This window comes from Megascapheus bottae, chromosome 1, assembly GCF_031878675.1.
Source record: "Megascapheus bottae isolate mThoBot1 chromosome 1, mThoBot2.hap1, whole genome shotgun sequence".
Lineage (NCBI taxonomy): Eukaryota > Metazoa > Chordata > Mammalia > Rodentia > Geomyidae > Megascapheus > Megascapheus bottae.
In genome coordinates, this window is record NC_143509.1 from 27,638,491 (window position 1) to 27,661,111 (window position 22,621).

The following is a 22,621-nucleotide window of genomic DNA, read 5'->3' on the forward strand; positions in this document are numbered from 1 at the left end:
AGGAAACACAAATTTCCCTGAGCGCTGGGCTGGCAGAGACAGGAGAATCTGCTCAAACCTGGCCCCAAAAGAGGAATTGAGAGAGGCATCCCCACAGCCAGCACCTTGAAGGAGGGGTCTGCTGCCAGCCTCCATTCCCCCTGGCAGGGGAAATGCCCTCCACACCCTCCCAGAAACAACGGCCCCTCGACTGGGGGGGCGGGGTGGAGCCACCATCCCTGGGAATGGAACCCCAAAGTCTGAATGCTAATGAAATGTCACTGAGATACAAGCCCTGTGTCTGAGCTACCATGGAGAATTGAAGACAAAGCCATCACTGATGTTAGCTAGCCTTAGGGAATGTTTGTCTAAAATTTTAATTTTACTATTTGCTTTATTCAGGCAGTGGGGGGAAGCCATTAAGAAAGAATTCTCAGATTCATCACTGGTCAGATTCCAAGGAGATACATTTGAAAACAGGGTGCTATGGAGACACCCCTCTAAAGCAGCTTAAAGAAGCAGGGTTTGTTTTTGTTTCGATTTGGGTGTTTTTGCTCTGCTGTTATTATTAAGGTGGCAGACAGGGGCTGGGAGTGTGGCTCAGTGGTAGAGTGTTGGCCAAGCATGTGTGAAGCCCTGGGTTCGATTTCTCAGCACTATATAAACAGAAAAAGCCAGAAGTGGTGCTGTGACTCAAGTGATAAGGTGCTATAGTGATATACAGAAGGGTTACAGTCACGTAAGTCAGGTAAAGTACATTTCTTTCTGGACAATATCAGTCCTTCCCTCACTCTCTCCCAGTTTTTCCCTCCCATCCCCACCCACAAGTTGTATAGTTCATTTCCTTTTTTTAAAAAATGTATTTTATTATTATTATAGAGGTAAGGTGATACATGGAGGGGTTACATTTACATGGGGTAGGTATTGAGTGCATTTCCTTTCATACAGTGTCATCTGGTCCCTCATTGTTATGAGAAGTTCTTTCTTTCTTTCTTTCCTTCGTTCTCTCATTCTTTCTTTCTTTCTCTCCCCAGAGCTAAGGACCAAATTCAGGATCTTGCACTTACCAGTTAAGTGCTCTTCCACTGAGCTAAATCCCCGACCCCCTTACGGGAAGTTTATAAGCATTGGATTGTTATGCAAATTTTGGAACCCCCCACAATGGAGGCTTAAGGACGAAATCAATATTCAAAAAAAAATGTCACTTCCGGGTGATGAAACCCTGAGGAAGGCCTAGCCAGCCTAGGGGAGTCTGAAAGCCCACCTTCTGTGCCTGTTCCCTCCCTCGCTCATTGCTGAACCCCAGCCCTCTGGAGCCCACCAAATACCCCCACTTTTGCTGCTTCCATCCAAACTCCCCTTGTAGATGAAGTAGTGAAATGTCACCCCTGAAACTTCATAACCACGACACTTAGACAAGTTAAACCTAACTAGAAGACCCAGTTTATCATCCCCTCTTCCACTCACCAGACAATCCCCTAGCCCACCTCAGAGGGTGTCAGACATTGCAAAAGGAGAATTTTCTAGTCACCTTCTTCTATGTCAACAGCGAAATGGTTTTAAAAGCCAGGCAGTGGGTGCCTCACCCCTGGAATCCTAGCTCCCAGGAGACTGAGAACAGAGGGTCTGGGTTCAAAGCCAGCTCAGGCAGGAAAGTTCATGAGACTTATCTCCGTTTCACCAAAATGCTGAAAACAGAGCTGTGGCTCAAATGAGAGGGTATCAGCCTTGGGGGAGACGGGGGACAAACAAGAGCAGCAGGTTCTTGGGGCTTGTGCCTAGGCCCTGAGTTCAAGCCCCAATCATAATACAAGAAATGAAAAGGGCTTAAGCTCAGGGACTGTCCTTGGATTTTTCTCAAGGCTAGAACTCTACCACTGGAGCCTCAGCACCACTTCTGGCTTTTTCCAAGTATGTGGTACCAAGGAATTGAACCCAGGTCTTTGTGCATGCTAGGCAAGCACTCTACCACTAGGCCAAGCTCCCAGCCCTGAAAAGGTTTTTTTATTGTTGGTTTGTCTGTTGGGGTGGGGGGACCCGTCCCTTGTGGAACTACCTTGTGCAATTTCTGCATGGAAGAACTCAGTCAAGTTAGTGAAACTGAAAATAGAAGTGTTAATGAACTTGACTGAAAAACTCCTTGAAATTGAGAAACCCTTACCCCTAGCTCACGACAGCGCCAATGTCCAGAATCCAGACACCAATCAGAAAGACAAACAGGCAGACCGACAGACCTAAAAGGACGTCTTAATAGCAACACAGCCAGGAAGCTCACACACCCTGGGTGATCTTATAGCATTACCGGGCTGGCCAGAACCTATCATTGCCCAAACTGAAAGAAAAGCACAGAAAAAGACAAAGGAAGTTGTGCTTGTGGATTGCTTGAGACCGGGGACCCAGTCCTGGGCCCTCGGCCCACTAAGGACGCCTCTTTCAGTGAGTGAGTTCACCATAGCCCTTGGTTCTGCTGGGCAGTTTGTTTTTGTGTGGTGTGTTCTGAGGGTTTTGCATTTGTTGGTTTGGTGCCTATATTGGGGCTTGAACTCAGGAGCTAGGCACTATTTTCCTCCGCTTTTCTGCTCAAAGCTGGCAATCTACCACTTGAACCACAGCTCCACTTCCAACTTTTTTGCTGGTTCTTTGGAGATAAGCATTTCCTGGACTTTCCTGGTCCAGCTGGCTTCAAACCATCATGCTCAGATCTCAGCCTCCTGAATAGCTAGGATTACAGGCGTGAGACACTAGTACTGTAAGTAATCCAGGCGCTGGTGGCTCAAGCCTGTAATCCTAGCTACTCAGGAGGCGGAGATCAGAGGATCATGGTTCAAAGCCAGCCCAGGCATGAAAGTCCTTGAGACTCTTTTCTCCAATGAACCACCAGAAAACCGGAAGTGACACTGTGGCTCAAGTGGTACAGCGCTAGCCTTCAGCTGAAGAGCTCAGGTACAGCACCCAGGCCCAGAGTTCAAGTCCCACAACCAAAAAAAAAAAACAAAAAACTAAGTAGCCAGGTGTCCATGAGCAGGCGAAGTAATTCACCAATAGGCAGGTAATATGATGCAACATAGTTCATTCATGTAACATAGCTTAGCAGAGTTGACACTATATTCTAGTTACTATCTTTTAGTCCTAACTTGCCTAATCCTAATGTGCCTATCCACACGCCCGCTGGACTCACCCCTCCGACATCTCTTAGTCCCGAAGCTGAACAGGGCCTGCCCATCAGATGCTAGACGCAGCTCCCAGTCCAGCCGTGGTGTGAGCTCCCAGGGCCACGACAAGCCCTCCTCTGTCCTCTCTGGCAAGGAGCTGCTTCTGCAGGCCAAAGATCCTCGGACCACAGTCTCGGTTAAGGCCAACAGAAATGCTGTCCCTCATTCTGGGTCCTTTGCTTATATGGGTCCTTGGCTGCCCCTCTCTGGCCCCTCCTCCTTCATGCTTGATTCAGATTAGTTACACATTGGTCTTGCTTGGTGTGGATTGGTTACACCTTTGGTCAGTGGTTCCGAGACATGTGCTGGTACTTTACTCTAGCTATTGTTCTATCTCCCATGCCCAGTGTCTGAGCTCTTAGGTATTTTATATTACTCTATCTTGTAAGCCATGCTCCTGACGGTTCCTGTGGTTACGGTCATATGTGTTCTTGCATTGGTTTTATCTCCACATGCCTTTAGATACAAGTTGGTATTGACAATATATTTCTTTAAGTATTTTAGCTGTATTTCAAACCCATTGTTTTTCATTCTAATTATATTCATTATATTAGTATTTTCCAATTATATTCATGTAGTTTTTTGGGTTTTTTTTTTGCCAGTCCTGGGCTTGAGCTCAGGGCCTGAGCACTGTCCTTGGACTTTCTCAAGGCTAGAGCTCTACCACTTGAGCCTCAGCACCACTTCCAGCTTTTTTCTATGTATATGGTACTGAGGAATCGAACCTAGGTCTTCTTGCATGCTAGGTAAGCACTCTACCACCAGGCCAAACTCCTGGCCCCTCATTTAGTATTTTCATATCATATTCATTATTCTAGTATTTTCACATCATATTCATTGTTCTTATTTTCACATTATTATCCCCTGTTCTTTTTTTTTTCTTTTTTTTTATTGTAATTAGTAAAAGGGTTACATGATATTTGCCAGATAGAAGGTGCATTAATTCACATACATTGATACCCTTTCACATGTCTTGGTACCCGTTTCCCTCCCCCCCCACACCCCCCATATTATCCCCTGTTCTACCTTCACATCTTTATGTTCATAACACCCGGTGAAGTGGCTCACACTTGTAATCCTAGCTACTCAGGAGGCTGAAATCTGAGAATCATAATTCAAAGCCATTCAGGGCACTAAAGTCTGTGAGACTCTTATCTCCAATTAATCACTAGAAAATGGGAAGTGGGGCTGTGGCTCAGGGGTTGGGCGGTAGCCTTGAGCTGGAGAGCTCAGGGACAGGGCCCAGGCTCTATCCCTGTGTGGATAGGTGGATAGATGGATGGTGGATGAATGGATGAATGAGTGGATCAATGGTGAGTGGATGGGTTGATGGATGAGTAGATGGGTGCTAGATGGGTAGATAGGTGGATGAATGGATGGTGGATGGAATGGTGGTGGATGGATGGATGGATGGATGGATAGATGGGTGAATGGATGGATGGTAGATGGATGAATGGATGGGTGGGTAGATGGATGAGTGGATGGATGGATGGGTGGATAGGTGGATGGGTTAATGAATTGATGGGTGGATGGAATGGATGGTAAATAGATGAGTGGATTGATGAATGGCTGGCTGGCTGGATGGATGGATGGATAAAACTGGATAGATGAAGGGGGCAGGAGTGTGGCCTAGTGGTAGAATGCTTGCCTAATGCACTAAGACCTGGGTTCCATTTCTCAGTACCATATGCACAGAAAAGCCACAAGTGATTCTGTGGCTCAAATGCTAGAACGCTAGCCTTGAGAAAGCTCAAGAACAGTGCCCAGGCCCTTAGTTCAAGCCCCAGGACTAGCAAAAATAATAATAATAAAGTGGATAGATGGATGAATGGGCAAGTGGATAAATGGTGAATGTATAAGTGGATGGAGGATGGGTAGAGATAGATGGCTGAGTAGGTGAGTGTGTGGGTGGATGGATGGAGGGATGGATGGATTGGTGAATTCATGGATGAGTGAATGGATAAAAGGTGGAAAAGGAGAGAGAGAAGGGATGGTGTCTAAGTAGTTGGATGGGTGGATGGAATGGATGGATGAATGAAAAGACAATGCAGGAGGGAGAGGAATGCCAGCCAGAGGCTCAGGCCTCTGTCCTGACGAGCTGTGGTTGGGTGATGTGAGTCAGACAGCTGCCCCACGGTGAGGAGCGGCTCCACTTCTGGCGTTTTGGGTGATTAATTGAAGATAAGAATCTTTCAGACTTTCCTTCCTGGGCTCGCTTTGAATCTCCATCCTTAGGTCTCAGCCTCTTGAGTAGCTAGGATGACAAGCAAGAGGCACCACTACCTGGCTTTTTGTTGTTGCTGTTGTTTCAAGTTCCTTTTTTTCTCCTCTTTTTTTTTTTTTTTTACTAATTTTGTCTTTTCATGAGACTGGGATTTGAATTCAAGGCCTCATACTTGGTAGGCAGGCATTCTGCCATTGAGCCGTGCCTTTGGCCAAGTGCCTTATTTTTATTTTTATTTTTTTTTGACAGTCATGGAGCTTGGATTCTGGGCCTGGGCACTCGGATTCTGGGCTGGGTTTGAACCTTTATCCTCAGATCTCAGCCTCCTGAGTACTTAGGATTACAGGCATGAGCCACCATGCCTGGCTCAAGTGCCATCTTTTAACCAATCTGGGTCCTCTGTCTTCTCTAGAACAAAGACGAAGTCTAGCAAAGAGTCTAGCAGAGGAAAGGGACAAGACAGTGTGCATGGCTGGGAAGGTGGGCTAGTGGGAGAGTGCTTGCCTACCATGGATGGAGCCCTGGGTTCAATTCCTCAGTACCACATACTCAGAAAAAGCAGGAAGTAGTGCTGTGGCTCAAGTGGTAGAGTGCTAGCCTTGAGTAAAAGAAGCTCAGGGAAGCCAGGCATGAAGGCATACACCTGTAATCCTAGATACTCAGAAGGCTGAGATATGAGGATTGCGGTCAGTCAGGGTATTAAGAGATTCTTATCTGCAATTAACCACCAGAAAACCACAAGTGGCTCTGTGGCTCCAGGGGTAGTGCAGAAGCCTTGAGCTGAAGAGCTCACGGACAATGCTAAGGTCGAGGTCAAGACCCACGACTGACAAAAAAAAAAGTGTGCAAGGAGAACTAGAAGGAATTGTGTGTGTGTGTGTGTGTGTGTGTGTGTGTGTGTGTGTGTGTGTGTGTGAGTCAGGAGAGAGAGAGATGGTAGCATTCTTTTTTTGTTTATCATGGGACTTGAACTCAGGACCTGGGCACGATCCCTGAACTTTTGTGCTCAAAGCTAGTACTCTACCACTTTGAGCCACAGCACCACTTCCAGTTTTCTGGCAGCTCATTGGAAGTAAATGTCTCAGGACTTTCCTGCCAAGGTTGGTTTCAAGCTGTGATGCTCAGATCTCAGCCTCCTGAATAGCTTGGATCACAGGCGGGCGCCATCAACTCCCAGCTGATAGGGGATTTTGCAGGAAGGAAAGGACACGGAGAAGAGAAATGTGTCGTCCAAGTTTATCCAGGCTGGACTCCGGTCTCCTTGGGAAGCTCAGTAAGCCAGAATAACACAGGCCTGGTGCATGGAAATATTCACCAAGGCAGTGTATGATGTAGTGGTAATGGGCAGTGCGCAGATGAGTGGAGGGATGCGGAGGTGACTGTGGGTGGATGGACAGATGAATGGATAGTTCGGTGGATAGAGGACTAGATAGATGGGATAACCGGTGGATGGATGGAGAGCAAGATGGACTGATGGATGGGTGGAGGGACAAGAAGACAGACAGAAGTGTCTGTTCCATGGCCGGGAGTTTGGCCTAGTGGTAGAGTGTTTGCCTAGCATGCAGTAAGACCCGGGCGAACCCAGGTCTTTAGTACCAGGTCTTTCTTTAGTACCACAAACATAGAAAGGCCGGAAGTGGTGCTGTGGGTCAAGTGGTAGGCCTCTAGCCTTGAGAAAGCCCAAGGACAGCATTCAGGCCTGAGTTCAAGCCCAAGGACTGGCAAAAAAAAGCAAGTGTCTGGGACCAGGAGCATGGCCTAGTGGTAGAGTGCTTGCCTAGCATGTACAGAAGACCTGGGTTTGATGCCTCAGTACCACACACATAGAAAAAGCCGAAAGTGGTGCTGTGGCTCAAGTGGCAGAGATCTTGCCTTGAGGCAAAAGCCCCAGGATGGTGCTCAGGCTCTGAGTTCAAGCCCCAGGACTGGCAGAAAGAAGTGTCTGTTACAAGACTGTGTTGAATGGAAATTATCTGAGCAGCTGTGAGAAACAAACAGCCAGATGTTGGTTGGTAATTTGCTAATGAAGTGGCAAAGATAGCTCATTCCACTTTTGGAAGCTCAGAGATCTCAAATAAAGTGGAGTGCAGGAACACAATGGTGTGATCAGAACACAGGCTGCTTCCAGAGCCAAGATCTACTTGTGGAAAACATTTCAGGAAGGTATGCAAAGATGTGGTGACTGGGGGAAGCCTTCTGCTGTATGTGGCTTTCCATCTACTGTATTTTCCATGGGTGGAGGTTTTAGATTATTTGGGTTCTTAAAAATAAACACTAAGCACTGACTGTGGTAAGGTATGCGTACAAAGAAACCATAGCATAGCTGTTTTGAACAAGGGAAGATTTAGCCAGCATGAAAGGCAGGATATGGTGTTTCTCCACTAAAGAGAGTGGAAAGATGAGAGTGGTTGAGGGAACCCCGCTAAGGTGCCCAAGCCAGCTGCCATGTGGAAAAAGGACCCCAGCAGGCCCTCTGCTCAAAAGGGATTCTCCAACCTTCTCTCTAGGGTAGACACACATTGAACAGACAGAGAAACACACAAGAAGACCCCACTCCAAATATATAAAATCACACTAACTGGCCAGGAGCCGGTGGCTCATACTTGTGATTCCAGCTACTCAGCTACTAGCTGAGATCTGAGGATTACACATCAGAGCCAGCCTGAGCAGGAAAGTCGGTGAGACTCTTATCTCTAGTTAACCAAGAAAGATGTGGCGCTCTGGCTCAAGTGGAAAAGCACTAGCCTTAAGCAAAAGGAAGCTCAGCCCTGGACTAGCACCAAAATAAAAGGGGGGAGGGGAGTGTGGCCTAGTGGTAGAGTGCTTGCCTAGCATGCACGAAGACTTGGGTTTGATTCCTCGGTACCACATACACAGAAAAAAACCAGAAGTGGTGCCGTGGCTCAAGTGAAAGCCCTAGCCCTCAGTGCTCAGGCCCTGAGTTCAAGCCTCTGGACTGACAGAAAAAAGAAAAATCAACCAAGACAAATAATAGGTCATGCTGACATACACACAATCAAGACAAATATATTATGCAGACATACACACTCACACACAAATACCTGAACAAGCCAGCCACAGACACCCAAAGAACACAGGAGCCATATGGTCCCAGCTTCCTGGGAGTCACACAACACAGACACACACACACACACACACATGTGCACATATACAAATAATACACACACACAGACAGACACACAATGATCCACTGAGACACACATACAGAGTCAATTACAGATGAATGAGCCATAGACGTAAAAAAGGATGGAGCGCACACACACACACACACACACAGTCACACTCAGGTAGACACTGATACACAGACCTCTAGATGCCATGATAGGCACAGATACGGGAACCTCATAGAGCTTCTCTGCTGGCTGGGGCACATAACCACCAGACATACAATGCCAGCAGTGTGTCTCCCTCCCCCCGGCACCCCTCCCCACTTCCCCCTGTCCTCCTCCCCTCCCCTGCCCTCCTCTTCTCCTCCCCTACCCTACTCTTCCCCCCTCCTTCTCTCCTCCTCTTCCCTCTTCTCAGCCCTCTCCTCCTGCCCTCCTCCTCTCCTCCCCTCCCCTCCCCCTCTCCTTCTCTGTCCTCCCTTCCTTTCTCACAGCAGCTCAGGTCGTTTCCAATCAGCATAGTCCTGTAGCAGACACTTTTTCTTCTTTAATCTGCCAATCCCGGAGCTTGAACCCAGGACCTGAGCACTGTCCTTTGGACTTTCTCAAGACAAGAGCTCTACCACTTGAGCCACAGCACCACTTCTGGCTTTTTCTGTGTATGTGGTACCGAGGAATCAAACCAGGTCTTACTGCAAACACTCTACCACTAGGCCAAACTCCCGGCCATGGAACAGACACTTCTGTCTGTCTTCTTGTCCCTCCACCCATCCATCAGTCCATCTTCCTCTCCATCCATCCACCGGTTATCCCATCTATCTAGTCCTCCACCCCCCGAACTATCCATTCCTCTGTCCATCCACCCACAGTCACCTCCGCATCCCTCCACTCATCTGCGCACTGCCCATTACCACTACATCATACACTGCCTTGGTGAATATTTCCATGCACCAGGCCTGTGTTATTCTGGCTTACTGAGCTTCCCAAGGAGACCGGAGTCCAGCCTGGATGAACTTGGACGACACATTTCTCTTCTCCGTGTCCTTCCCTTCCTGCAAAATCTACATCAGCTGGGAGTTGATGGCGCCCGCCTGTGATCCAAGCTACTCAGGAGGCTGAGATCTGAGCATCACAGCTTGAAACCAACCCTGGCAGGAAAGTCCTGGCACTCCCCCTCTCCCCCACCTCCCCTCTCTCCTGCTCCCCCCTTTCGGGCCCTCCCTCACCTCCCGCCGCCTCCTCCTCCTCCGCGGAGCCCCGGGCGGGGCGCCCCGAGTGCGCAGCGGGCGCCCCCCGGCGGACGGCCGGGGAGAGATGGGGTGCAGAAGGCGGGGACCGAGCGTGGACGAGGCCGGGGTCGGACCGGACAGCGGCGTGGGGCTGGAGAACCGGACGACAGAGGAAGCCCACCCCCCCCGACCTCCCCACGAGCGTGGGGTCCCCGCCGGGCCCCTCGGGCCCGGCTGCTTCCGGCACCGTGGAGAACCCTGGGACCCCAGAGCGCGATTCCCATTGGGCGGCGCCGGCGCGGGAGGGAGGGGGCGGCGGCCGTTGCTGCTCGCAGATCTAAGGGGTTCCTGCCCGCCTAAGTCATGGAGCTGGGCCAGAAAGTGACCGCCGAGGGGTCACCCAACACCTGGGCCAGCCAGAGATCAGCCAGGCTTACCAGCTCCGAAGTGTCTTTGGCTTGTGAGTCTAACAGAAAGGTGGGGGTCTCCCCCCGCTCCCCTCTAGCGTCTTCCCAGGTTTCCGTCCGGAGCCCGATTCCTGTCATTCTCCCCTCCCACTCCCCCCAGCCTCCCAGGCCCTGCCCAGTTCCCCCACGCCTGTCATTCTCCACGGGCCCCGCCCACTCCTCCCCAGCCTCCCAGGCCCTGCCCAGTTCCCCCACGCCTGTCATTCTCCACAGGCCCCGCCCACTCCCCCCCCAGCCTCCCAGGCCCTGCCCAGTTCCCCCACGCCTGTCATTCTCCACGGACCCCGCCCACTCCCCCCCCAGCCTCCCAGCCCCTGCCCAGTTCCCCCACGCCTGTCACTCTCCACAGGCCCCGTCCACAGTCCCAGTCATCACCCTCCAGTTGACTCTGCATTCCTGTCCCTCCCACTTCCTTGTCATTCTCCCTAGACCCTTCCCACTTTCCAGATCGAGTTCAGGAAAGGATCTTCCCTCCCACTTTCCTGTCAGTCTCCCTAAGCTCTGCCCCTTTTGTTCCACCCTCCCATGACCCAGGTCCCATCCACAAAGATCAGACCCACTTCACGCCCTTGGCATGAGACAGAACTCCCTAACATGATGAGAAAGGTCTCAGTGTCCCCGGTCCCCTTTCCTTCCTTGGGGGAGTGCCCTCCCCCCCCCCACACACCCGTCCTTCTAGGGAATGACCTTAACAGGGCCATCTTCCCAGCCCACTTCTCTCCCTCTGGCTCAAGAACTCTAATCCCAGCTGGGGTGGCACGGCCGCCCCCTGGCCTCCATTCTCACCCCCTTAGCATCTTCACCACCACCATCACCACGCACTGTCAAGGCTGTGAGCAGAGGCAGAGCACCCCCACCCGATCCACTGCTGGGCTCCAGGACCTCCACGATCTTGGTGGCACTGGACCTGTTCTGTGTGATGCTGGGTGAGCCCCACTCCCCAGTCACACAATCTAAGGGTTTATGGGAAGGTGGGGGGGCTGTGCTCACAGCTGTGTATCTGATTTGTCGCCTGGCTCTTTGGGCGGTGTGTGTGTGTGTGTGTGTGTGTGTGTGTGTGTGCTGTGTTTGCACCAGGGTTTCTGTGTGACTGATGTGTGTATAGCTGGTGCTCACTGCGTGCTCACAGTGTAGACTAGGTCTGTGTGTCTCTGGATTTCCCTCAGTGGCTGTGTGGACACACATGTCTAACCACACACACACACATCACATCCTCACCTTATTCCCCACAGGCTGATGCCATGTCTCTCCCCCTCCCCCTGCAGTGAGCATTCCCTCCTTGCTGATTGAGAATGGCTTGGTGGCGCCTCACTTGCAGGGCTTCTTCTGCAATGACACTAGCATCAAGTACCCTCGGGTATCACACTATGTCATTGAGGATTCCGCTATCACCACCATAGGCTTCTTCATCTTCATCTTCATGGTAAGAGGTGGCCTGGGGCTACCACCAGACGTAAAGCAGCTGTAAGAATGGGGTGTTGGGATCTGCCTGATTCTCATCACCCAACACTTTCATGGTCCACTGGACCTCTCCCCTCCCCGACCTAGGGCCATTTCTGGAAGTCCCTGCCTGGAGCAATTTTTGAAAACAAAAACAAACAACCTTTTGGCCATTCCTGTGTAGACTTCCTTGATTGACTTGACTTAAACCTTGGACTCCTTACTTTCCTTGTTCCATTTGGTGCTCCTCGGCCCCCCTCTCCACAGATGAGTAAAAATCTGGTCAGGTCTGTGGAGGCCTCTGCCCCATCTTCCGTTTTGCCCCCTTCATCTTTCCTAACACTGGAAGCTCAGGCTGGTGTATGCCATAGATGGAGCCTGCCTCTGAGAAAGAGGTAAGGCTGGGTCCTGGGTGACTCAGAAAGTCACCCTGTCAACAGGGAAATATCCTGCCTCTTTCTCTGGGTGAAAAGGGAAAGTCTCATTATTCCTAGTTATCTGAAGGACATCTGTCCTTCCCTGTCTGCCGAGTAACCGGAAATCCCACCCTTTTCACATGAGGAACCGGAAATTCTGCCTATGCCTGGCATTCGATAAGGAGATGCCCCAACCCTTTTTCCTGGCTAAACAGGAAGTCACCACCCTTTTCAGACATAGAAAAGGAAATTCTCTGTGTGCTTTAAAATAGGGAGACCTCCCACCCTCTTCTCTTGGTGGAATGGGAAGCCAGGACTCTTTGCTATTGGTGCAGGCAGGAGGTGGGAAAAGTGGAAAGGGAACTTACCAGTCCACTCAGCCCCCACAAAATGTGGTCTTGGCCCCCCCATCCCTTGTCCCCACAGATCAGCCTGGGAGAGATGATTCTAGTGTGGGGCCTGCCCCTGGGCTCACAGGCCACGGTGACCACCTACTTGAGTCTGGTCTACAAACAGCTGGGCACCTTCATCTTTGGCGCCATGGCCAGCTCCTCCCTGACTGGAATCGCCCAGATCACCACAGGACACTTGCGACCCCACTTCCTCGCTGTGTGCCTGCCAGATCCTACCACCTTCAGCTGCGAGGGCAGCTACATAGCCAACTACACGTGCACCGGGAACCCCTCCGACGTCCTGGAGGCCAGGCGAGTGGGGCTCTGGACTCACAGGAAGCCGCCCCAGTCGTGCCCTGCCTCCCTCATCCTCACACTAATCGCAGCCCTCCTCCCTGTCCACCTCCCAGGAAATCCTTCTACTCTGAGCAAGCCTCCTTCGGGATGTACTGCACAGTGTATCTGGTGGTAAGTGAGAGAGAGGGAGATCAGAGAACACTCCATTGTGCCCTTGGCCTCCCCCTCTCCCTCCTCACCCCTGCTCCTCATCCCCCATCACGCCCATGGTGCCCACAGCACCAGGCACTGCTTGCTCGGAGCACACAGTGTGTGTGCTTCCTTCACAGTGACAAAGGATTCTGTCCTCTGAAGCTTCATTCAGCATCCCTGTCCCCTCCCCACAGCTGCAGAGGGGCCCTGCCAGGCCATTAGACCCAGTGGGGACAGGAGGGAGCTTTGAGAAAGGGCTGGTGGTGTCAGAAAGTCCAAGTCACAAAGCAGCTTGTGCTTCCAATGGTGATCAAAACCCTAGGTGACACGGGCCAGGACTGCACAGGGTTTTCAGGCCTGAATTCCCAGACGCATCGATGTGTGCCATGGGGTCTGATAGCACTCTTTGGGCCTCTGTTTTCACATCTGTCAAATGAACACTTTCCACGCTTCTGGCTGTGATTGCAAAGAGACAGCATAAATAGGCCAGAAGACACAGCCTAAGTGTGTTCTTTTGTTGTTTAGGTTTGTTGTGGTTGTTTGTTGTTTTGTTTGGTGGCACTGGAGATGCTAAACTACTAACTGCCCACCACTGAGATGCACCCCCAGTCCCAAATATCACTACCATTATTTATTTGTGTGTGTGTGTATGTGTGTGTGTGTGTGTGTGTGTGTGTGTGTGTGTGTGTGTTTGTGTGTTGCTCCTAGGGCTTGAATTCAGGGCCTGAGAGTTGTCCATTAGCTTTTTCACTCAAGGCTAGCACTCTACCACTCAAGCCACAGCCCCACTTCTGGCTTTTTGGTGATTAACTGGAGATAAGACTCTCATGGAGTTTCCTGCCCAAGCTGGCTTCGAACCATGATCCTCAGATTTCAGCCTCCTGAGTAGCTAGGATAACAGGCATGAGCCACCAAAGACCAGCTAGCTGTAATTTACTGATAAAATCAAAATGCCTTCTCCTCTTTCCCAGAGTGGACTGGGGGCCGGAAAGGTGCACCTGTCACCATACTCAGTCACAGGACAGAAAGGTGTCCTATCATGGTTGGTTCCCTCCCCCATCTGTCACCTTTGCTCACAGACAGAGTCCACAGTACTCTCCCAGGCTTTGCAGAATGTTCTAGGCCTCTAGAATTTCTCACATGCCGTGGCATCTCCCAGGAAACAGTAGCCACTTTCTGCTCCCAGCAAGGAACTTGAATAAGCTAGTATTTTTAAAAGAGAACTTGTTTGTTTTCCTTTTGGTGTCTTGTGGCATGGGCTCACTTTGTAGCTCGGGTGGCCTGGAACGCTCAATCCTCTGCCTCAGTCTCTAAGTGCTGGATCACAAATTGGCATCACCTAGCTAAAATAAGAACTTTTTTGCTTTTTGTTTTGCATTCCAAAGTCAGAAATCCAATCTGCTTTGCTAGTGTGTGTGTGTGTGTGTGTGTGTGTGCGCGCGCGCGCGCATGCCAATACTGGGACTTGAACTTAGAGCCTAGATGCTGTCCCTTAGCTTTTTCTGCTCACTCTAACACTTGAGCCACAGCACCTCTTCTAGATTTTGGCTAGTGAACTGGAGGTAAGAGTCTTATAGATTTATCTCCCAGGACTGGCTTTGACCGCGGGTCTCAGTTTCCTGAGTAGCTGAGATTACAGGGGTAGCCACTTGTACCCAGCTGCTTTGCCTTTTGAAGGTTCTTTGAAAAGACCCTCCCAGTTTGGGAGGAGAGGTTCAACACTGTCTGATGGACGGATAGGTTTTGCAATGCTAGGGATCAAATCCTAGACCTGACCTTGAACCTCACACCTGCTAGGCATGTTCTCTGCCACTCCAGAGCACCAACCTGACCTTCAGCCCTGGTTTGAGGGGTCCCTGGAACATTGCTGGGCATCAGACCCACCCAACAAGCATGGAAACGCCTCAGCCATCTCCCAGCACTCTGACACAGGAGAATGATAAAACTCTTACAATGATGGATGACATCACTGATACCTTTTTCCTGTGCCGATTACCTTTCCACAGGAAACTCAGCAGCATATGTCCTTTGACAGTTTTAAACTGCCAGGGCCCATAGACAGGTGTTCACAAAGGAAAAAAAAAAGGACCAGGAGTTTGACCTAGGGGTAGAGTGCTTGCTTAGCATACACAAAGACCTGGGTTCAATTCCTTGGTACCTCATATATAGAAAAGCCAGAACTGGTGCTGTGGCTCAAGTGGTAGAGCACTAAACTTGAAGAAAGCCCAAGGACAGTGCTCAGGCCCTGAGTTCAGCCCCCAGGACTGTCCAAAACAAAAAAAAATGTGTGTGGTGTCTCACACCTATAATTCTAGCTACTCAGGAGGCTGACATCTGAGGATCTTTGTTCAAGGCCAGCCCGGGCACTAAACTCTACGAGACTCTTATCTTCAATTAACCACCAGAAAACCGGAAGTGGGGCTGTGGCTCAGGATAGGGCCTTGAGCTGAAGAGCTCAGGGACAGCTGATGTGGGCGTGGCTCCATGGTTGGGGCAGGGTTCCAGCGGGTGGGGGCGTGGCTCGAGGGTCAGGGGCGTGGTCTCGGGATGGAACACCTGCCTTGCAAGCTCAAGGCCCAGAACTTCAAACCTCAGTACCTGTCCCCAGCCAAATGTAAAGCAGCAGTGCCTCTCTCACTGTGGACCACCTGGGTCCTCAAGTTTCTGTTCCCTGGTCCCCCCCAGCTCTATGTGCAGGCCCGCTACTGGGGAAAGAGGTACAGGCTCCTGCGGCCCACCATCCAGTGCTGCTTCCTGTTCATGGCCCTGCTACTTGGCTACTCACAGACCCGGAATCACCAGCACCACCCTTTGGACACCATCACCGGGTTCCTGCAAGGAGCCTTGATGGCTCTGTGGGTGGTAGGCCTCGCTGGGGGGCGGGAATACCAGAGTACCAGGATGAGGCCGCCTGGGCCAGGGCTGGCCGGCAGCACACGCCCCATCCCGTCTCCCCTTCTTTGCCACAGGCTTTTTATATCGCTGGGCTTTCTACATCCCAAGCAACTTCAAATCCCGGCACACCCAGAAGTTAGAAGGCCACCATCTGTTCCCAGCACCCCAGCCCCACCCCCAACCCCTCCGAGAGCTCCTGGGACCCCCAAGGATGCCGTGATAGAAAGGCGGGGAAGATTCCTGAAGACCCTGGAATTGCCCAGGGAGCTGCACTGTGCAGGTGAGCTGATCCAGGAAGCTGCACATGTCAGATGCCGAGTCTATACCCCGATTCAGTGGGTGACGCCCCAACTTTTTGGATCCCACAGGAAAACCCAGTCTCTTAAGAGCAAATTCACACAGTGAATCAGTCCTAGCAGGCGACTTGCTATTTATACTCTTGTTATTTTGTTTTGTAGTTAAAAAAAAAAACCTCTTGATATATTTTTAAAAATTAAGAAACAGAGTTTATGCATTCTTGTTTACACATTCACATTCACATTCTTCTGGTGGGCTCTTATTCCAGGGCATGAGGTCTCTGTGACAAATTGTAACAACACATGGCCAATAAGCTTGAAATTCTAAGTTGTGGTCAGCCAGCCAGGGCACTGCTAATGGGTACCAGCCGTTGCCTTGTGACATGTCCAGTAATGTCCCCAGTCTCCTCCCACTCCATGCCAAAAATGCCTCCAAAGGAGGTGTCCCAGAGTAGCTGGGTATGGTTGTCACACCTGAAATCCCAGCATTCAGGAAACCAAGGCAGTAGGGTTGCCAGTTCCAAGCCAACTTGGGCTGCACAGTAAGATTCTGTGAAAGATGCAAAGACAGAAGAGTGGGAGGGAGGGAGAGAAGAAGAAAAAGAAATATTCTTTCAAGGAGCTGGGAGTGTGGCCTAGTGGTAGAGTGCTTGCCTAGCAAGCCAGAAGTTGGACCAGGAGTTTGGCCTAGTGGTAGAGTGCTTGCCTAGTGTGCACAAAGACCTGGGTTCAATTCCTTGGTACCACATACTTAGAAAAAGCCAGAAATGGTGCTGAGGCTCAAGTGGTAAAGTTTTAACCTTGAGAAAAATCCAAGGACAGTCCTCAGGCCCTGAGCTCAAGCCCAGGACTGGGGGAAAAAAAAAAAAGAATAATCTTAAAAAAAAGAAAGAAAGAAAGAAAAGGAAAGGAAAAGCCTTGGGGCCGGGAGTTTGGCCTAGTGGCTAAAGTGCTTGCCTAGCATGCATGAAGACCCGGGTTCGATTCCTCGGTACCACATACATAGAAAAAAGCCGGAAGTGGTGCTGAGGCTCAAGTGGTAGAGCTCTAGCCTTGAGAAATCCAAGGACAGTGCTCAGGCCCTGAGCTCAAGCCCAGGACTGGCAAAAAAAAAAAAAGGAAAAGCCGGAAGTTGGCAAGCACAGTGGCTCCCGCCTGTAATTCTAGCTACATGAGAAGCTGAGATCTGAGGATCAAAGTTCAAAGCTAGCCCAGGAACTAAAGAATGTGAGACTCCTATCTCCAATTATCCACTAGAAAACTGGAAGTGGTGCTTGGCTCAAGGGGTAGGGTGGTAGCTTTGAGCTGAAGAGCTCAGGGACAGTGCCCACACCCAAAATTCAAGTCCCACAACCGAAAAAAAAAGAGCTGGAAGTAGTGTTGTGGCTCAAGTGATAGAAAGAAAAGAGAAAGAAGTATTCCTTCAAAAGTACCCAATGCACAAAGAGCCTGGAAGTGTGGATCAAGATGACTCAAGTGGCAGAGTGCCTGCTTTCAGCCCAGCTGAGAAACTGGTTATCTTTCTCTCTCTCTCTCTCTTTTTTTTTTTTTTTTTTGTCTTTTGTGGGGCTCAAACTCTGGGCCTGGGCACTGCCCTAGCACCGAACATAAATACATATGTAAATAAATACACGCATCAATACTAAAAGGACTGTATGTGGGGAAAGGGGTCCCCCTTGACTGTGAGGCTGAGCAGAGTTTTGTTGGAGTGAAAGGCTCTCATCAGCTCAGTCCTCCCCCCCCCGCCCACGCCCGACCCCGCGTGACCCCATCCCTAGCCGATCGGGAGTGGGGGGACTCTCTGCACCCCCATAATCCCCATCAGTTCCCATGAGCATCCTTAGCTACCCAGGTCAGGAAAAAATAGACACGGTTTTATGTAATCTCCGGGCCAGGAGTCCAGCCACCCCCAGACACACCCCAAAACCGCACTGCCGCTCGGGGGGACCCCACGGTGGCCCCTTCCCCTACCAGCCAAAGCAAAGCCAGGGGCTTTGCGTGCAGGGAAACTGAGGCAGGTGCTGTAGGACTCGGATTTCCCTGCGCGCTTCCCTCCTCCCCCCCCTCCGCATGCCAGGGTTGGGGTGGGAGGGGGTCGGGGCCTCCAGGCCGCCCCCTCTCCACCGTGGTGGATACCCGAGGATGGGAGGGGGGGTTCCCAGCACAAACCCCGGCCCGGCGCGGGTCCCCGGGGCCAGGCGAGGCGAGGGGCGGAACCGGCGGGGCGAGGGCGGGGCGAGGGGCGGCGCCGGCGAGACGAGGGGCGGGGTCGGCTTTGAGAGAAGGGCGGGGCCGGCGGGCCAGGGGGCGGGGGCCTGCGTGTGGGTGGGCGGGGCGAGGGGCGGGGCCTCCTGGACGGGGGCGGGGCCGGCGGGCCCGGCCGTGACGCGGCCCCGCCCGCCCCCACATAAAACGGCGCCCGGGGCGCAGGAACCCAGCGCCTCCGTCGCCGCTGCTGTCACCACCACCTCCTCCTCTGTCACCGCCGCCGCTGCTGCCGCCGTCCACCTTCGCGCAGACCCCGACGCCGCCGCCATGCGCGAGATCGTGCACCTGCAGGCCGGCCAGTGCGGCAACCAGATTGGCGCCAAGGTGCGCGGGGGTCAGAGGGGAGGGCAAGGGGTCCCCGGGAGGCCAGCGACCCCCCGCCCCGTGCTGGGGACCCAGCCAGTCTGGAAACAAAGAGGCCGGATGGGGGGGACGGGAAACCATCATCGCCTGCCCGCTGGACACAGCTGGCCGCGCAGCTGACCATGGCTCCTCTGCGCACAAAGAGACGCACTCCCTCCCCCCTCCCTCCTCCTCCCCCTCCTCTTCTTCTCCTTCCCCTTCCTCTCCCCTCCCCCTCCCTCTCCCCTCCCTTCTCCTCCCCCTCCTCCTCCTCCTCCTCTTGTCCTTCCTCCTCATCCCCTCCTTCCTCCTCCCTGAAGGATGCCAACTGCCTCACCCTGCCCCCATCTCTTCTTTCTTGCTACCTCATCCTCACCATCTCTCTAGATTCCACCCCCCCCCACAATCCACCCATCCTGAGGGAGAGGACCCGGCTGGGAAGGTGGCTGAGCACTCTGAGAGCTGGGCCATCAGGCCACCTTCCCCCCTACCCCCATTCTCACCCTGTCCCGTGATGCCACCTCCAGTTCTGGGAAGTGATCAGTGATGAACATGGCATCGACCCCACCGGCACCTACCACGGAGACAGCGACCTGCAGCTGGAAAGGATTAACGTGTACTACAACGAGGCCACAGGTAGAGGGGTGCAGGAGGGGGGCTGCCTGCTGGCATGGGGGTGCCGGCAGGCTAGGAGGAGCTAGATGCTCCCCCCACACACACTCCCTGCCCTGGCCTGCAGTTCCTGGCGCTCACCCCAGCCTCACCCGTCCATCTGCTGATCTGCAGGGGGGAACTATGTTCCCAGAGCCGTGCTGGTGGACCTGGAACCTGGCACCATGGACTCCGTCCGTTCTGGGCCCTTTGGCCAGATTTTTCGGCCAGACAACTTCGTGTTTGGTGAGTCACAGCTTGGAACATAAGGAAAGGACCCCCTTTAATCCCTTCCTTCCCTTGACCCAAGTGGGGGGGGGCTGGAATCTGTGTAACTCCAATCCCAGAGTGCACAGGGGCAGCAAGGATATGGGGGGGGCTGAGGAAACACTCATACAGAAGAAGGGTTCAAGGAAGAGATGATAGAGGGGCCACTTGAACTCAAAACCTTGGCACTGCCCCTTAGCTCTTTTGCTCAAGGCTGGCACACTACCGCTTGAGTCATGGCTCTATTTCTGGCTCTTGGCTGGTTAATCAGAGATAAGAATGTCACAGATTTCTCTGTAATTGTCAGATCTCTGTCTCTTGAGTAGCAGGGATTATAGGTACGAGCCATTAGTACTGGGCAACGTGTACAATTTTAATGGTTTTTTTTTTCTGTGCAAGCACTCTATTTTCAAGCTCTATCCTCAGCCTGATTATTATTTTGATATTGCTACTATCATCCAATTACTGGGGTAGTTACAGGTCTCATCAATTCCTTGCATGTGCTGGGCATTGGTGGCTTCTCCTTGTAATCCTAGTTACTTAAGAAGCTGAAATCTGAGGATAGGGTTCAAAGCCAGCCCTGGCAGGAAAATCTGTGAGACTCTTTTCAAGGAAATTCCCCAAAACCCCCAGAAGTGGAGCTCATGGTTCAAGTGGTGGAGCACTAGCCTTGAGGGAAAAAACTAAACAAACATAAAATAACAACAAAAACCCATCCTTCATGTCTCTTCATCTCCTCAGGCCAATCCGGAGCTGGCAACAACTGGGCAAAGGGCCACTACACTGAGGGCGCCGAGCTGGTGGACGCTGTCCTGGACGTGGTGCGGAAGGAGGCGGAGAGCTGCGACTGCCTGCAGGGCTTCCAGCTGACACACTCGCTGGGCGGGGGCACGGGCTCGGGCATGGGCACGCTGCTCATCAGCAAGATCCGAGAGGAGTTCCCCGACCGCATCATGAACACCTTCAGCGTCGTGCCCTCGCCCAAGGTGTCGGACACGGTGGTGGAGCCGTACAACGCCACCCTCTCCGTCCACCAGCTGGTGGAGAACACGGACGAGACGTACTGCATCGACAACGAGGCCCTGTACGACATCTGCTTCCGCACCCTCAAGCTGACCACCCCCACCTACGGGGACCTCAACCACCTGGTGTCGGCCACCATGAGCGGGGTCACCACCTGCCTGCGCTTCCCGGGCCAGCTCAACGCTGACCTGCGCAAGCTGGCCGTGAACATGGTGCCCTTCCCCCGCCTGCACTTCTTCATGCCGGGCTTCGCCCCCCTGACCAGCCGGGGCAGCCAGCAGTACCGGGCCCTCACGGTGCCCGAGCTCACCCAGCAGATGTTCGATGCCAAGAACATGATGGCCGCGTGCGACCCTCGCCACGGCCGCTATCTGACGGTGGCCGCCGTGTTCCGGGGCCGCATGTCCATGAAGGAGGTGGACGAGCAGATGCTGAGTGTGCAGAGCAAGAACAGCAGCTACTTTGTGGAGTGGATCCCCAACAACGTGAAGACGGCCGTGTGCGACATCCCCCCTCGTGGCCTCAAGATGGCTGCCACCTTCATCGGCAACAGCACGGCCATCCAGGAGCTGTTCAAGCGCATCTCAGAGCAGTTCACGGCCATGTTCCGGCGCAAGGCTTTCCTGCACTGGTACACCGGCGAGGGCATGGATGAGATGGAGTTCACCGAGGCCGAGAGCAACATGAACGACCTGGTGTCCGAGTACCAGCAGTACCAGGACGCCACGGCCGAGGAGGGCGAGTTTGAGGAGGAGGCCGAGGAGGAGGTGGCCTAGGCCCCCCACGACCCCCACCCCACCTTTATGCAAGGCTCTGACCCGCCCCCCCACATTCTCCTCCCACCCAGACTAATTCACCTCTGACCCCCAAGATCCCAAGCACACCCCTTTATCTAGACCCTAGCAATCCTTTCAGAGCAATGTCACTTGTGGTCACTTAAGCACTGACCCTTGGCTAACCACTGACCCTACCACCTGGCTTTATCTCCAACTCCTCTGGAGCTCTTCCAGTGGGGAGTTGTGAACCCTAGTTTACCTCATCTGACTCTGCAAACCCTGCTTTTAATTCCATAATCCCCCTGTACCCTGAAACACCCCTCTCAACCCCATTATAAATTTAGGCCTAGAAGTCCTGGCTTGCTTTCCATTTTTTTCTTTTAACTTGTTCTCTCTCCCTCTCTCTCTCTCTCTCTCTCTCTCTCTCTCTCTCTCTCTCTCTCTCTCTCTCTCTCTCGCTCTCTCTCTCTCTCTCTCTCGCTCTCTCTCTCTCTCTCTCTGAAAACTGCTTCACTTGGATCTCCCATTAGCTCTCCTCCCTTCTCTTTCCCTACTCCAGGAGCACTGATGGGGAGAGAGAGAAAAAGGCTTAAAGCCCAGAAAGGAAGGCCCTCCCCTCTGCCCACCCCACCCTGCCGTCTCTTGTCTCACCTTCTGCCCCCATCAATAAATTAACTCTTGCCTTGACATGTTTCTGCAGAGTTCATTTACTTGTTTACTTATATTGTGCCAGTACTGGAACTTGAATGAACTCAGGGGCCTGGGTGCTGTCCCTGAGCTTTTGTACTCAAGACTGGTGCTCTATCACTTGAGCCACAGCTCCACTTCCGGCTTTTTAGTGGTTAATTGGATGAAGAGAAACATCTCACAAACTTTTCTGCCTCAGTTGGCTTTGACCCTCCATCTCAGCGTCTTGAGTAGTTAGGATTGCAGGACTGAGCCACCAGCAACTGGCTGTATAGTTATTTTTGTGATTGGTGTTGTGTGTGTGTGTATTTTGAAACAAAGTCTCACTCTGTAACCCCGGCTTGCATTGAACTCATGGCCCTCTTGCCTCTACCTCCTAAGGGCTGGAATCACAGACAGGCGGTACCATGCCCAGCTCCAGAGGTCATATAGCAATGAAA

The 22,621-nt window shown here is 52.3% G+C and overlaps 2 protein-coding genes and 1 long non-coding RNA gene across 5 annotated transcripts in view; 2 read left to right on the plus strand and 1 right to left on the minus strand.

The window, feature by feature from the left end:
• LOC150068645 (uncharacterized) overlaps window positions 1-10,289 on the minus strand; it is a 44,161-nt gene extending 33,872 nt beyond the window's left edge. The window contains exon 1 of the long non-coding RNA XR_016534635.1: window positions 10,210-10,289. This is a non-coding gene — a long non-coding RNA (uncharacterized LOC150068645). The remainder of the gene's footprint in view (window positions 1-10,209) is intronic.
• LOC150068647 (phospholipid phosphatase 3-like) lies at window positions 10,078-16,344 on the plus strand. Of its 3 annotated transcripts, none has more exons than XM_090328783.1 (7): window positions 10,078-10,232; window positions 11,034-11,165; window positions 11,505-11,662; window positions 12,522-12,799; window positions 12,898-12,955; window positions 15,662-15,838; window positions 15,946-16,344. In XM_090328783.1, exons 1-7 carry the CDS (start codon window positions 10,136-10,138, stop codon window positions 16,009-16,011), a joined length of 966 nt encoding a protein of 321 aa, XP_090184909.1. In that variant the 5' UTR covers window positions 10,078-10,135; the 3' UTR covers window positions 16,012-16,344. The 3 variants fall into 3 exon arrangements, with proteins under 3 accessions (XP_090184909.1, XP_090184918.1, XP_090184925.1); XM_090328799.1 differs by having other exon boundaries at window positions 10,160-10,249; XM_090328792.1 differs by lacking the exon at window positions 15,662-15,838.
• A 2,247-nt stretch (window positions 16,345-18,591) lies between these two features.
• Tubb4a (tubulin beta 4A class IVa) lies at window positions 18,592-22,181 on the plus strand. Its single transcript, XM_090339961.1, has 4 exons — window positions 18,592-18,759; window positions 19,305-19,413; window positions 19,564-19,674; window positions 20,437-22,181. The coding sequence occupies exons 1-4, from the start codon at window positions 18,703-18,705 to the stop codon at window positions 21,492-21,494; spliced, it is 1,335 nt and encodes a 444-aa protein (XP_090196087.1). The 5' UTR covers window positions 18,592-18,702; the 3' UTR covers window positions 21,495-22,181.
• Window positions 22,182-22,621: the final 440 nt, after the last annotated feature.